The following is a 16,410-nucleotide window of genomic DNA, read 5'->3' on the forward strand; positions in this document are numbered from 1 at the left end:
CTTTACAGAACCCGCACTGACTGAGCGGACCGATACTATCGCGAGAATCGAGCTGCTACCCTCTCAGCCTCATCTTCATCAGTACCCGGTCCTATAAAACTACAAACAGCAGTGACTGTAGTAGGCCTGCCTACCAGCTGTGTGCTCAGTGAAGCAGTGGGAAATAAAAAGGTGGGAACACTGTGACCTCCAGTCTGTCATAAGACATCACAACCATCTTCATAGGCTGAACAGAAATCAATTACCTTTTCAGAATGGGCACATGCCATACCTTAGGCCTGGTGACTCCAAATCTAATCTTGCTGCTTTTATGATTTTAATGAAGAGCAAAGATCAAGACAAAACGGCAAAAAAAAATATTACAAAAAAATCACATCACAGGAACATTCAGGACCAATGTTCCATCTGAGCTGATAGTTTGGTGACCTAGGCCAGTGATTCTCAACCTTTTTCATATCAAGAACCCCTAATGTAGTCCACATTAGGGCCACGGACCCCCATTAGATGAGATTTTGTCTCTCGGACCCACATCTGAGAATATTTTTATTGTCAGATATGATTTTGTCCAGAATTCCATGACTATCTGTATTGTAGGTAGAAAGATAAGAAGAATAAGTAATTCTACATTCTCTAATTGTGTTAACTTCTTGTAAATTAAGTAATGCTGAAGTTTAACAATTCATCAATTTGCTGGGGACCCCCTGGAACCACCTCAAGGACCCCTGGTGGTCCCCGGACCCCACGTTGAGAACCACTGACCTAGGCTACGTCCTATAATTTATCACACTGACCAAATAATGATCTTGTAAATTATCAGTCATGGCTCAAATTTGTCACCAGAGATGTAGTCTAAATACGCCGGTTTGAATGTTTTGGTGGCAAATGATATTAAATGCAGAGACTTTGTCATATAGAGATTACTGAATATTAACTTTGCTTGAGTTACTCGGACAAAACTGTCAAACATCTGATATCAAATGCAAACACATGTATTAGGCAAACTATTTATTTACTGTTCTCTAGAAAATTTATCTGTGATCATGTAGTCACACATCATGTGATAGATTGTGTTACTCTGCAGTGCTGCAGATGGCATCACACAAATGCCCACATCATTCTGACATATATATATATCCAATAGATAGATAGATAGATAGATAGATAGATAGACAGCAAATATGTGTGCTATATTTGTGTACAGTTTAAAGTCTTGTAGTGTGTGTACAAGACTTTCAAAATCTGAAGGGACAATCCATCTTAAAACATAATGTCATTCCTATGATGGAGGATTTAGACTAATGACACCAAGAGTGATTTTCTTGGGCTACGGTACATCGTGTGGTTTAGAACTGTCAAAAGTTATTTGGGAGTAGAAATTAAAGAATAATTTTGAGTCCAAAAAGCTTCAATTCATTGTCTTTGTAGCAGCTCCATGTTTTATAAATAGACAAAAGTCTCAAAGACATTTGTTCATTAAACACTCTTGATAAGTGTGTGTATTTTCTGCATTAGCCACATTGTGTAGAGGAGAGAGTCCATGTCTCTCAAGAGCTTTTCCACTAATGACAACTTTACTTTCCCTCTCAGCCTCCATGCATGTGAGGATCATTGACAAAGTGAAATTGCAGGGCATCACTAATACAGTGCAAGAGTACATCAACTTATCTTATTCTTTGACAGTTTGTCACATCAAAGGCCTTCTTATTTCTGATACAGATACTTCAAACACAACCTGATCTCAAACAAATACGTGAAACTCTGAAACACAGATTTACGTGCTGTTGTCACAGAATCCAATTCATGGTGGAGGAATGTAATTTTCACATAGTTTGTGTCCACAGCACGTAAATCTGTGTTTCAGAGTTTGTGCTCATTTCACACATTTTGATGAGATCATGTTGTTCAAACCATATGAGCTATGTTGGATTTCACCTTTCACATTTGCACAGACATTTCTCAATATGCTACAGCATGAACACTACAGCATGAACACACAACACAGTACGCTCTACACTGACAAGTGACAAGGGAGTTTCTACATCTTCATCATCATCTTCATCACCGTGTGGCTTCAGAGTCACTGAGAACTTGTGATTAGCCAGTCGTTAACCAGTCACACCTGGGGGGGGGGGGGGGGGGTGATTCATTTTACCACTAACATATGTCATCGTTTTTTCTCCTGAATCTCTAGAAAAAAACATTTGTTTCCTGAGTGTAATATTCTATTCAATTCCATTCTATATTCTATTGTATTCTGGGTGGTGGGATAAAAAGAGAAGACTATCTCCTTCAGTAAAGTGGTCAGGAATTAACTTCAGGGCAAAACAGAAGAAAATCAATCCCCTGAAGAAATATCACGTTATTTCAGCAATATTATGGACAATGGATTAAGCATCTGAACATGAACAACGCATTATTTCACCAAGACAGATTCTTTGCAGCTACATGACAAAAATGAGAGACCGTCTTTGTGAATGATGTTTGGTTAAACTCCTTCTGGAAATGACAAACATTGACCAAGAGGCAAGTCGCCCCTGCAAGAGCCACAAGGAACCACAAGATGGCACTACCGTCTCTTCTGTTATTGTTATTTACTCCTGTTGTGGTTTTGCTTTTCACATTTGGACGTGGATCATTCATTTTGCACACAAATGATTATTATTATTTCATTCTAAATAAACCCTCAGATATGAAGTGCACAGGAAGACCCAAAACACACAATACAGGCTGGTGTGGTTTCTAGTTCAAGTGTTTCTGGAGTCTCTGGAAGATGTTGATTGCCCCGGGTGTGATTCTTTTAATTTCATTTCATTTCATTTATTTATTTTTGAACAGGGACAGTGCACATTAATTGACCCTGGTGAATGTGCCAGTGTTAGCCAACTGGCTGAGTTTCAACTGTAGTCCCTGTGGCCAGATGTTATTAGCTAGAAACTGAAGTTAAAAGTACATATAAAAACACAATATGCAATCATTTGTACGGATGTAGATACAGTACAGATAGACAAACAGAACAAATATGAGGCAGTCTGACAAACACACAAACTGGCACACCACCAACAAGTAAGCAACATGTAAGAGCAGGCAGCATTTTACATGCAAGACAAGCCAAAGCACCGTAACACCATAATAGGTGTTGGGCCTCAAAAAGGGTTAGGATTCATGTTGACAAACTTGATAAGAAATGAGCCATTTATTTAGACTACGTTTACATATGTTGTAGGTTTTATGATTGCATATGTGTAGTGGCAGGGTATTCCAAAGACGTGCGGCTCTCACTGAGAAAGCTGACTGACCAAAATAGCTTTTTCTGAATGGAATGATACAGTCTCGTCTCAATGTAGATAGTAGCCTAGATCTAGATCTTTCTGTTCTATTGTCCCAGGTGTGATCCTTTTCTGTTCTATTCTATGGTATTTTTGGGAGGCAGGGCAAGAAGAGACAGTTTTCTCTTGCAAAGTGCTCTAAGGCTCAAACTCCAGGCAGCTTTGACTCTTTAGAGACAAAATCAAGCCCAAACATTTTGTTGAGTTGCAGCAGCACAAAATTGAATCTTATTTCATGGCAGCGGCAACACTACTTAACCAGTAAATGTGCTCTTATCTTCAGAAATTCACTCAAGGCACAAACTGTGTGCACAAAGTCAGTTTTCCATTCATTATCAAGGGATCAGCTCCAGCAAATGTCTCCATCATTTTCAGCCTAGAAACGCCCAGCACTGAACGAGGCCAAGTTGCTCCTGCAAGATCTACCAGCAGCCACTAGATGGCGCTGCTGTTCCTCTGCTTGCTTCTTCCATGTCGTCCTACTGTGGGCTATGAAGTTGGATTTGCATTTGACAAGTGCAAGTGTTTGATAGGTTCCCTTCTCGATAGGTTAGATGATTTTCACATAAACTGTTTCATTTAAAACGTTGCTTATTATTCAATTGCACATTGAAATTATTTCTCATTTAAACCTGCAATAAGCGATATCAGACCTTATAACCAATCCTGAAACTAACGTGTGCTATTCGGAGATTTCATTGAGACATAATGATATAAACTGTGTTAGATTATGGACGTGAGACTGTAACTATATTTGACACAGTAACTGTGATTAACGGTTTATGCCTATAGGACAAAGGAGGCCTTCCACAAACAAAAAAAGAACCAGAAAGTAGCACAATATTTTCCACAAAGGGTTAATTGATGTAGCTGAAAGTAGGTAGGTCTGCTTCAAAACTTTACATTACTTTCCATCGAAATAAGGATTAGTTTCAACCAAGCAACAGTATAAATCAAAGGTGCGTTCAAATCACGCTCATAATTCCTGTAAAGAATATATATATATATATTTTGGAGAAAATCCATAACAGGCTCCTAAGGTTCAAAAAAGAAAGAAGAAAGAAAGTAGTTTTGGTTTCATTTGTGTCTGTGTTTTATACACTTTCAATGTAAATATGGCATGTGTAGACTAATCCTATCTAAGACAGAGAAATGCTACTCACAGCGCTAACGAAAAATCCCATATATTCCTATATTAACTCACAGACCTTGTCGTAATTTATGATATTTTCCATCCCCTATAGTATTAGCCTACTGATAATATCCCTAAAGTTGTAGGCCTACTAAATTAGAGAAATGTTTTTCACGAGTTTAAAAGTCAATAGGGTAGGCTATGATATTCCAATAGAGACCTATAGTGTGTGTGTGTGTGTGTGTGTGTGTGTGTGTGTGGGCCTATTCAATAATTTATGACATTGACCAAGTGGTCTAACAATCTCTTGTCAGTCATCAGTCATTGCTCCACTTTTCCCCAGAAATGTATTTTCCATCTAAGCAGGTTTGGAGGATTTGGTGGCAAATTATATCAGATGGATTTTCCATATAGGCTCTACCTGCACAACTCTAGAGACAAGTCACTGTAATATTCCTATTGAGACCAATAGAGTGTCCGTGGTAGTCCATACTGAGCTGTATTGTTCTTTATAGTAGGCTATTGCTTATCTTTTATAGTAATCACTATGATATTCCTATAATATTTCTCATAGTTGTATAGTATTCTTATGTCATTTACTATAGGTCTTTATCATAGTGTTCGGAACCAGCCGCACCACTATACCGTCATAAATGGCTCAGTTCTTTTCAGTTTAGGTTTTCATTGCAGCGTTCAGTAGCGAGCAGAGAAATGACACATCAAGTGATTTTATAGACGACCACCATGAGTTTTTCCGACCTTTTGAAAGTTTCCAGGATAGAAATTGGACAGAGGCCAGAAAGACTTCTTAAAAGAAGACGCAACGAACCACAGAACGAGGTTGGTTGAATTTATTTTTCAGTGAAATCTCAAACGTTTTGACATCAAAGACACCCGTTTGATTAGATTGAATCCCAGAGACACTCGTATGGGCAGATTTTAATTGTTGTTCATTAATTATTTGGTAGTACTGATTTAGTATTGAGTTGTATAACTGTTTACACTGTATCTAGGGAGATAACACAGGTGAGAGAAACCTACACTGTCAAAAGTTTGCGGAGCAGTGAAAAACAGAAAGGCTGTGGGTGTACGTGTGTAGTGCTCTGGTCCTCTGACAGCAATAAAGAATATAGACTATGGACGTAATATGGGCTACATTCAGCTGTGAGATACCCTCAATGAAACACCAAGTGTATGCTGAAACGGGTGAACAGAAAAATAAAGGCTTTCTTAACTTTTGCACACTAAAGAGGATCCTTCCTTTTTTCAAGTGCAGGCTACCTGTGGAGGACTGTTCAGAGCAAACAGTCTGTACTGCTCTGACAATAGCAAGATCATTAATTTATTATTTTTACACTTAACTCTAACTAACCTGCTTTGTTCACCACACATACACACATGCAAATATAATACTGTCTATCTGATGTTCTCCCCTCAAAAGCTGTTGTGTAATTGCACCATTCTGCATCATCTTCAAGAAAATCACATTTTCTTTTTTTTTTTGATGCACAGAACAATGTCACCAAGAAAGGCTTCTTGCCCAAGCTGGAGCCAAAGTCTGTGGGTGTGAACGCTCCAAAGCGCCCCCAGCAGCCGGATGTTGTTCTACCACAGATCCACAGCAGCCAGCAGAAAACCCACCAGCGTGGTGGTCTTCTGGTCAGTCCTGATGTCTATTTACACATTTGTTGTTATCTGTCTCCTCATAAAACATCTCACTGCATGTATTCGGTTCCTCTAATCAGCCACAGGTGCGAGTGCAGAACGGCCACGGCTCCACCGTGGAAAGCTTCGCTTCCAAGACGAAGCTGAAGATTGACAAGGAGAAATCCTGTAATGGACAAGAGGTCATGTCCCCTGCATGTAAGTGGGCTGAGACCAGGAGAGGTTCTCCTTGAACTGTCAAAAAGGGCCCAAGTTTAGGATCCAAGTTTACAGCCTTTTTATAATCTTATCATGAGAGAGGAACACAGAGAGAGGGAGCAGGTGAAAAAGACATCTGACTCACCTTTTCTTTCCCTCCATACAGATGTCTTGAAGGCCTACAAGAAATACCTGACAGAGTTTGAGCAGGAAGAAATTAAAGACTATGAACAGGTGTGGTACCTCGGCCATAAGGCTAAGAAGATCCAGGGATCCTATAACTCACAATACGACAATGAGGAAGGATTCTACAGGACGGTAACTATTGCACTATTCTTTCAAACAGAAGAAAATTATTCCTTGATTGCTCAACAATTATTCTTATTTGTTTATCCCTTTATTGTTGGGCTGAAGACATGTTTGCACCTTCAAATTAATTGATTGAGCTTTTGTTGCAAAGTCCGATAGCATGCGACAGCCAAACCCAAGTTCAGCACATCATTTGTTCAGCTATAAAACGCTTGTGTAGCTTCATGATGTTTGTGAACATTGAAGTGAAACCTGTATTTTGAGTCAGGATGGGTTATGACAGTAGCAAAAAGCTTATTTTCCATTAATATTTATTTCAATCTAGTGGATGTGAATATTTGGAGGCTTTGCACTGTGGGACGATTTGTCCCATGGTGTATCTTATCAACTGATCTTTTGAACTTTTGGTCCGCAGGTCATCAAAGATCACATCGCCTACCGCTACGAGGTGCTGGCAGTGATCAATGAAGGCGGCTACGGCCAGGTCCTCAAGTGCCGGGACCACAAAACAATGGAGCTTGTGGCCCTGAAAGTCGTACGAAACCTGGACTGGTGAAACATTTTCTAAAACTCCAGAATAGCAGACACAAATAAAAGAGACAAAGCTGAACCTGATATGATACTTTAGGAATCAGCTTAGACAACAGTCACTCATTATGACTGAGCTTATATTCTCCTCTGTGGTCCTGTTGGTATTTAGGTGCAACCATGAGGCGATGGTTGAGGTGAAGATCTTAGATGCGCTGCGGAAGAAGGACAACAACAATGCAGCCAACATCCTGCATATGAAGGATAACTTCTACTTCCGCAGCCATCTCTGCATGTCCTTTGAACTCTTGGGGTGAGTTCAGAAAATACTCATTATTTTGTTATTATGATTATGCAGCTGGACTCATGCAAGCAAGCTAACTTGTACCAATGCTATTAAGCAACTCAAGAGGCCGTGGGGATTTGTTCATCAAATCAAAAGGTAACTTAAGTCTATCACTCTCATTCTCTCCAGAAAAGACTTGTTTAAGACTCTGGAGGCGAACAACTTCCAGGGCTTCAGCATCCCTCGGGTCAGACAGTATGCCATAGACCTGCTCAACTGCCTGCAACTGCTCAAGAAGGAGAGGATCATCCACTGCGACCTAAAACCGGTAGGAGTCAAAGTCGATTTTCACTGTGAAACGATCCATCGGTGCAGCTCAAATAATCCACAAGTGTTGGGTATTCCAATCAAATTCTCACTGATTCTTGATTCCTTGCCTAAAATACTCAATGCGAGGTGTATTCATTGTTATTTGTTACAGTGCACTGAGTTGTTAGACAATATTGAGTAGTTTAAGAGTAGTTTTACTAAGATGTGGTGCAGGTAAGGCACTGATCATACTTACATGTTGCTTTTTCAGGAAAACATCCTCTTCTCCGATATAGACCAGGAGCATGTGAAGGTGATTGACTTTGGGGCGAGCTGCTTTGAGGAGAACAGAGGTGAGTGTGTGTTGGTTGTTTGTTCTCATCATTATGAAATCATTACAGGCTGTGTCAATTCTACCTTTACTATCGGTCTTTTCCTCGTCCTCCTCCACAGCCTCTGCCTGCATCCAGACTCTGCTGTACATGTCTCCGGAGGTTCTGCTGGGCAAAGACTACAGCACGGCCATCGACATGTGGAGCCTGGGCTGCATCTTGGCCGAGCTGCACACCGGCTCCCCTCTCTTTGCTGGCCTCGACATGTACGACCAGTTCAACTGCATCATGGAGGTAACACTAGCAGACGTGCAACACAAACGTCAGGCCATTTCCCATTTCATTGACTGCAGCAAATACTTCTTCACCAAGATGTAATGCTTACTAAGGGTTTTTGTGTGTATTCTTTAAGGTGCTGGGTGTCCCTCCTGCAGAGTTTCTGCGGACAGCACCAAAAAAGGAGAGGAAGAAGTTATTCAGTGAGCAAAAACATTCAAGTCTTTTGATTGTTTCTTGGCTGGTCATCTTTACAAGATATCTTGTAACTGACTTGTCAATGTGTTATGGTTGTGCAGATTCTAAGGGCGTCCCGAAGAACACAATGAACTTCAACGGCAAAATTCGGGTTCCCAACAGCAGGAATCTCGCCAGCCTCCTGAAGTCTAAGGATGCAAACTTCCTGGATTTCATTCAGCGCTGCCTCAAGTAGGTGCACTCCCTCAGAAACACTCGACAGGAACTATACTTTTCCAAAAATGTGTTGTACTATGTTGTACTAAGTAAGCTAAGCTTTCTTTCAGTGTATCTTGTAGAGTGTCCTTAGTTTCTCTCTGAATGTGTGGACTGCAGCGCCTTCATATATCTCGTTATTTAGATATAAACCAGAGGAGCGCATGACACCAGACGAGGCCATGCAGCATCCGTGGATTAGGAAGCAGCTTCTCTACAAGAGAGAGCAAATGCCAGCTGTGCGACTGCAACCAGTCGAGGAGAAGGTAGCCGAGGTCACACTCAAGAGCTCCACCGCAGGGAAGGGAAAAATCCCTGTGCAAAGTGTAAGTACCATGAGCACATCAAGGTGAATGGCTTTGTGGTGAGCTGCTATTGTATAACAAAGATGAGTGTGTGCAAGCCATGTTTCCTAAAAGATATCATAGAATTGTTCATTGTAGACCAGCAGAGTTTATGCTAGGGAGAGGAGAAGGGGAGAGAGTCTGTGCATGAGAACATGATGCCCAGTGTACATGAGGCACTGTTGCTGAAAATGCTCCAATGCCAGTTTGAACGATAGGAGCTCCAGCTAGTTTATAGGCTTTCTGCTCTGCTGTCCAAACATCATTATTGCACTGCTTTGGAGAACCACTCTCAGTCTCAGGGAGGTGTGCATGGGATAAGCAGGAAACAGCTCTGAGCATATAGCATTGGAATACACTGCAGCAAGGCCGTAGCCATGGAGTCGACATTGGGGGGGACCAAATCTGCCGGGGGGTCTGCCGGGGGGTCTGCCCCCCCCCCACAAGAAAAAAATCAAAATTTGAAAACTAATTTCCTGCCATTCTAAAATATTTAAAAATTCACTAATACATGGGATGAACTTTTTATTTATTTTTTACAATAATGTCTAATACTGTATTGTATTACATTGCTCTGTTTTTTCTTTTTTACCTTTTCTTGTTTCATTGAATCTCTCCTTGCTGAATTGCTTTCCTCTCATTTTCTCCTCTCGTCCTATTTTCTCCTCTCCAGCCCTCTCTCCTCTGGTCCTATATTCTCCTCTCCTCTCCAGTCATCTCTTCTCCTCCCCTCTCCTTTCCTCTGCTGTCTTCTCCTCTCCTCTCCAGGTCTCTCCTCCTCTCCCCTGCTCTCTAGTCATCTCTTCTCCTCTCCTCTCCTTTCCTCAGCTCTTCTCTCCTCTTCAGGTCTCTCCTCTTCTCTGCTCTCCAGTCATCTCTCCCTCTCTCTCCCTGCCCTGTCGGCATCCTCATGCTCTCTCTCTCCCTCTCTCTCTTTACTCTGAACGCACCAGAGTGAACATGAAAGAAATATTATCAGTAAACAAGTGGTGTTTCTTGCCATGATGTTCAGGAATGGATTACTAACCATTTCTGATCTGAATGGCAATGATTATGATATCAAGAAACATTGACTCATCTCTTGTACTACTGTATACTTCTATCATCTGACTGGTACTCATTTTCTCACTCCTCTCAACTTACTTTTCTTCTTTTCTGAGGCTGCCCAAAAAACTGACGAATGTCACTGCCACCCTTCCTCTTGCTCATGATGACACTTACTGTGAATGAAAGCTGACTGTAATAAAACTGCTTGCACTTTAGTAATCAAACAAACACTAAAAATTCTATTTATCATAAGCAAGTACAGGTATACAGTATACTATACGAATATGCAATAAATAAAAGCTACTACTGTCTACATAAATTACACATGCAGCGCAACATAAATGATTGACACTTCACTCAGACTTCACGTGGGCTTTCTGACAAATATAAGGTAATAAAGACCTTAACGTTAGTTGAATACGCCCGTGAGCACCATTGTTGGTCGCTGGGTGAATGTGTGGCTAATTAACTTTGCAGTTAAGTGTGGAGATAGGTCTGGCTATGCGAGACTACTTTCCAGGTAACTTAGCTATGATAGCTAACATTAGTGATGGTTGATTGATTAGCACTCGCAAATCGGCCCGTTTTCACCAAAAACGTTTGTTTCCAATCTCGGAACCCATCGTCTATCGGTCTGATGATGATTAGACTCGTATAAAATATTATTTATTTCCACAATTACAGTTCCAGCGCAAAATGACATTGATTGTACCTACCCACAGCGGTTGAGCACCGGCTTCTGCTGGGGTACGGCAACACCACTTGGACAAACCACACGCAGAACTGCAGTAATACTAGAACCGGTAGTAATTATAATGGCCATTTGTTAAGTTTAGTTATGATTATGATTACATTTGCTAATGATTTATTTCGGACGGCGGTGCGTGGTTGCCTGTCGTAGCATAGCAAAAAAAAAATGTTATTTATAGTTTTTATATCAATATATTGGGGGGGACATTTTAAGCATAATTGAATATTGGGGTTAGATGTGTCCCCCCCAATATTCAAATATGCTCAAAATATATTATAATAATTACGGCCTTGCACTGCAGTAAATAGGATTCATTGTCTGTGTGCTTGCACAACATCCTGGAGAACCACCATCTTTGAGCAGAGAGCAGCCTTAAACTGCAAATGTTTTAAGATTAGACCCAAATATTTTTTATCAGGAAATATCTCTCAGTCAAGTGTTTCATAGTTCAAAATTTCTCTTGCCTCTCACCATCCACGCTCCACGATGTCTTCAGAGATTCGCCCTGCACAAGAGTGTGGGGTACATTTGATTTAGTGGTCAGAGCGGGACGGTTATTTCACAGGAGTTTAAAATCTGGCTTTGGGTGTTTTGAAGTACTTACTAGGCTTAAATTGAACTCAGCTGTATGTCTTGGTATGCGTGTGTTTTTTTGGTAGGGAAATCTACCAATCCTGCATGTAATTTGAGTAGAACTACAGAAATACATCATGCATACTTTAAATTGGTTTACTGTTGCCAACTGGGCAGCTTTGTTGCTAGTTTTAGCAACTTTTCAGACCCCCTGGCAACTAAATTTGTTAAAACAACTATCGACAAATCTAGCTTCTTTTTCAGACAATCAGGGGCTAATGTGGCAACACAATCTCATAAAATTTTGGGAAGTGAAACATGAAGTTTGAAAGGCTGATTACATGTTCCATCCAAACTGGATGATAATACCATGAATTGGACACGCCATTTGCTCCTGTTTGTCACGTGAAAAGGTTTTAGTCATGGTTAAATCAAACATATTTTTTGCTAATAATGAAAATTTCACTCAGAGTAGAAAACTTCTTGGCATGAGTTGGGAATTGAAACCGGGTTGTAGGCAAGTGTTTACACCACCACACTATTATTTCAATGTCACTACTACTTGTTTGTAGTTGTGTCTGTTATTGTTTGGTGGTGGGAAAATGTATTTCTCTCACTCTTTGTGCACAGAGCATATATTTCCATTTAAATACATGGTGCTCATTTCACATAATTTCGGGTTACCAGGCTCAATGTGTTGACAATGTGTTGACATTAGTCAATAAATTGGTACGGCTGATTTCTGGCCAATGCACATACATTCGAGCAACCTGTTTGTGTAATCCAAAGAGGTCTGATGACCACAACACCTCTCATACAAAGACCCCTCCCTCTGCTAAGTGTGGGGGGACTGTAGCAAATATTAATATGCATATTAGACTGTAGCATCATCTGGCAACTTCTAGTGACTTTTTGAGCAGCCAGTAGCTACATTCCTTTGAAATGGTTGGCAACACTGAATTGGTCAGTTCTGGATTGAGGACAGAGGAGGCGAGGTAGAGCCAGAAAACGTAGTGTCAGGAAAAGACAAGGCAAGATACAGTATATGGATCTTCTTATTTTGTTTAAAAAAAAAGGAGAATAATAGGATATGTGCTCGTTTGGTTCAATGAGTAACTGATTATCCAAATCTGGAAAGACAGCAGAAGTCCTCCAGCTGTGTGCTGGTGAGCTGATGTATACTTGATGCTCGCTTGGTTGACACTCGACCGGCCCGCTAGCTTCACGGTTAGATGCTGACAAGCTACAGCTAAACTTCATGTTTCCAAACGCAAAATGGTTTTCAACACATGACATCTAGCAAAGGACATGGTACATCCACATGGAACATCTGTATGATTTTCAACTTGAGACACTGTTACTCTTAAATGTGATAAAATAAGTTGAAAACTTTGTACCTATATATTTCCAATATTTTTTTTTATTATAAATGCATAGTCCACACCCCGGAGCCATTCAAAGTAGATTAGGCTTTTCCATGGCATAATTATGTTTGTTTCTACAGCTATGATGTAGCATGGAAAAATATCAGCTTTCTAACAGGTGATGAGAGGTGAAGTTTTAAAGTCACATTTTAAAGTCAAGTTTCCATATATAATAAACAAACAGAAAAACAAACAAAAAGTAACTTATTATTAGGATTTCATGATATTATGAGTTGATGAAATATATAGAGACACAACTTTGATTAAATATGTTCTCATTAGTTTTTGGACTGGATTTAATTTGTTTTCTTTTACAGCAAATAGTTAATTTGGCAGTAGATACAGGACTGCCATTTTTGCATGCTGGCCTTCACTGTATAGGCAGCGGCAAAGACCCTTTCTGGGCCAGAAAACTCGCTGTCGCCTTTAAACATTTCCAAACACATTTTTTTACGTTTAAGGGAAAATGTTTCAGATGAATGTTTCAAATGAATGGCTATTTTTAAGCTTAATTACTGTTTGTTTTATTGTTTTTCAGAGGGTAACACAGATACTGCAGACAAAGACAGAAAGAGAGAGGACCTCAGCCTGTATGCTGTGGGGACAGGAGAGGAGGACAAAAGACGAGGAGAGAGAAGGATCCAAAGGAGGAGAGAGGACAAGAGGAGAGACTAGGAGCGGACGGAGGAGAGAGGAAGAAGAGAGAGGAGGATCCCAAGGAGGAGAGAGGACAAGAGGAGAGACTAGGAGCGGACGGAGGAGAAAGGAAGAAGAGAGAGGAGGAGCCAAAGGAGGAGAGAGGAGAGGAGAGACGAGGAAGAGACAGAAGGACCCTAAGGAGGAGAGAAGAGGAGCCTAAGGAGGAGAGAGGAGGATCCAAACCCCTTCGGCAACTCTCCACTGTTCTTGAATCCTGCCCCTTTAAATAACAGCAGGAGTTTAGGTCAGTTCTTGTAGACCTTATATGAAATACTGCTAGGTCCTGAAGCAGAGCTTGCTCACACTTTGCGGGCAGCCTCTTCAACTTGTATGGAGATATTTTCCTATCTTTATTCAAGAGCGTGGTCTTTCAATTTGAGAGCATGATTTATTGATTTCACGTTTAGATTTTGTAATGTTTTCCCTCAAACCCTGCCCTCGCACTCAAATATCTCCTGCTTGCACTTAGATTTGCTCTGCTTCTGCTCAAACTGTATGCTTGCACTCAGATATAATGTTGCTTGCACAGATTTCCTGCGCTCCAGCTTCAGCCCTTCTCCTCGCACTCAGGCTGCTTCTGTGCGCTCGTGAAACTTCTGCTCTCAGATTTCTGCTCTGCTCTCGTATTTTTTGTGCAACAACCCTGTCAAAATTCCCCAACCAATAGAATGCCAGGTGTAGTGTTGACCAATGAAATGATCCCTGCCTCGTTGCGGGCGCGTTCGCTTTACTTCTTAGAGCGTCCCGTACGGGCGGTTACTGTTTAACCAGGTTCATCCACTCTCGCCCTCCGGGGCTTTATTAAATACGACTTTTGGAATAAAAGGACAGTTAATGTATATATCAGCGCCCGTACTTTTTCTTTTACTATAATAGTTACATAAAATAGTAGCCGTATAGCACACCGGCCTCCCGTCGGTGTGCTAGAGGAGAAAACGACGTCACCTTCATGACTTTGGCGGTCCATATTGGCCAGCGATCCGCGAGACTCCCGCTCCTGAGTCATGAAGGTGACGTCGTTTTCTCCTCTAGCACACCGACGGGAGGCCGGTGTGCTATACGGCTACTATTTTATGTAGCTATTATAGTAAAAGAAAAAGTACAGATGCTGGTATATACATTAACTGTCCTTTTATTCCAAAAGTCGTAATTAATAAAGCCCCGGAGGGCGAGAGTGGATGAACCCGGTTAAACAGTAACCGCCCGTACGGGACGCTCTAAGAAGTAAAGCGAACGCGCTGCAACGAGGCAGGGATCATTTCATTGGTCAACACTACACCTGGCATTCTATTGGTTGGGGAATTTTGACAGGGTTGTTGCACAAAAAATACGAGAGCAGAGCAGAAATCTGAGAGCAGAAGTTTCACGAGCGCACAGAAGCAGCCTGAGTGCGAGGAGAAGGGCTGAAGCTGGAGCGCAGGAAATCTGTGCAAGCAACATTATATCTGAGTGCAAGCATACAATTTGAGCAGAAGCAGAGCAAATCTAAGTGCAAGCAGGAGATATTTGAGTGCGAGGGCAGGGTTTGAGGGAAAGCATTACAAAATTTGAACGTGAAATCAATAAATCATGCTCTCAAATTGAAAGACCACGCTCTTGAATAAAGATAGGAAAAAATCTCCATAAACTTCCCTCAGCTGCAGCTCTTCTTCCTTAGGATGCACGTCAACTGAGCAAAGTCTATGCGCTTCTCTTCTCCTGCCTGCTTGTACTGGCGCCTTAGGGTCTTCAGCTCCTGCCTGATATTGTGGATCCTCACTTGGTTCTTTAAGTAAGGTCCTTTGGGGCCTTTCTGTTCCTCTTCTCCAAATCTTTGACATGCGAGGCTCACAATGACTGTTGTCATGGCTTGAAGCTTCCTGTCGACATTTCTCCTCACTGTTGCCTCCAGAATTTGGTCTATATCATTGTCAGACTGGTTCCACAATGATGCCACTTGATCCGCTACAGGAAGCCATTTGCGACACTTGGAGGTTCCGGGCACTGTGGGGTGACTCCGGGCCTGGCTCCTCATGCATCTCACCAGGTGTTGCCCCTCTCCCTATCAAACACTTCATCCTGGATTGGTGGATCTTTAAGGCCCATACATTCTTGCAGATCTTGACACAAGCACACTACTTGCTTGTCCTCGCTTGTCCGTTGCCTGGGTCTAGTGCCGTTAGGTCCGTCTGAATGGGGTGCTTATTCTGCCCCCCTCTTGGGCTCCCCTGGGGGTATGTTTCCATAAGCTTCTCTGTAGCTTGGTTTTCAGTAGTCACCATGCTTTCCGTGGTCGTCAACCAGTATTTCCTGATCGTCACTGACTGAATCGGGTTCTAAGATGTGCAAATACATCTGCTGATGCTTCTGGACGCATCAACTAAAACAACTTGGCCGCCACCATGCCAACCACCCCCTCTCCCAGCTCCTAGCCTCTACCTCAGCTGACCCAAGGAAAACCTCCATGCCTCCACCTAGCACCTTCATGCCAGCCCTCTTCCACTGAGATCCCCCCGGCACCCTGGGGGTGCTGAAACTGTACACCTCTCTCTAAGGAGCCCCTCGCTCTCCTCCCAATTCAACCTGGAGGAGGAGCGCTTCTCATATGTGCTGTGTCATTATTATGAGCCCCATCACCTCTTAGGAGGACATTAAAATTGTGTTGTTGATCTTAAAATAATAAAAAATAATAAAAAAAATAATAAGATCTTATCATTTTTACCTTCCACCATCCCCCTCTTAGGAGGACATGTTATACTGTATATTCTATTGTAATTTA

At 41.6% G+C, this 16,410-nt stretch overlaps 1 protein-coding gene across 1 annotated transcript; it reads left to right on the forward strand.

The window, feature by feature from the left end:
• The first annotated feature begins 5,594 nt into the window (after positions 1-5,594).
• On the forward strand, positions 5,595-11,488 carry LOC139923529 (dual specificity tyrosine-phosphorylation-regulated kinase 4-like). Its single transcript, XM_071914308.2, has 13 exons — positions 5,595-5,600; positions 5,971-6,117; positions 6,204-6,321; positions 6,488-6,639; positions 7,046-7,182; positions 7,331-7,471; positions 7,634-7,772; positions 8,025-8,106; positions 8,207-8,379; positions 8,498-8,564; positions 8,661-8,790; positions 8,960-9,140; positions 11,453-11,488. Exons 1-13 carry the CDS (start codon positions 5,595-5,597, stop codon positions 11,486-11,488), a joined length of 1,509 nt encoding a protein of 502 aa, XP_071770409.2.
• The last annotated feature ends 4,922 nt before the right edge of the window (positions 11,489-16,410 follow it).

This window comes from Centroberyx gerrardi, chromosome 2 (genome assembly GCF_048128805.1).
Source record: "Centroberyx gerrardi isolate f3 chromosome 2, fCenGer3.hap1.cur.20231027, whole genome shotgun sequence".
In the NCBI taxonomy this organism is placed as follows: Eukaryota; Metazoa; Chordata; class Actinopteri; order Beryciformes; family Berycidae; genus Centroberyx; species Centroberyx gerrardi.

Excerpts from the sequence above, each read along its gene's own strand:
- LOC139923529 (XM_071914308.2), top strand. Across the intron at positions 6,322-6,487 it reads AGAGGTCATGTCCCCTGCAT|ATGTCTTGAAGGCCTACAAG; the intron begins GTAAGTGGGCTG and ends CCCTCCATACAG. Across the intron at positions 9,141-11,452 it reads GAAAAATCCCTGTGCAAAGT|AGATTCGCCCTGCACAAGAG; the intron begins GTAAGTACCATG and ends CGATGTCTTCAG.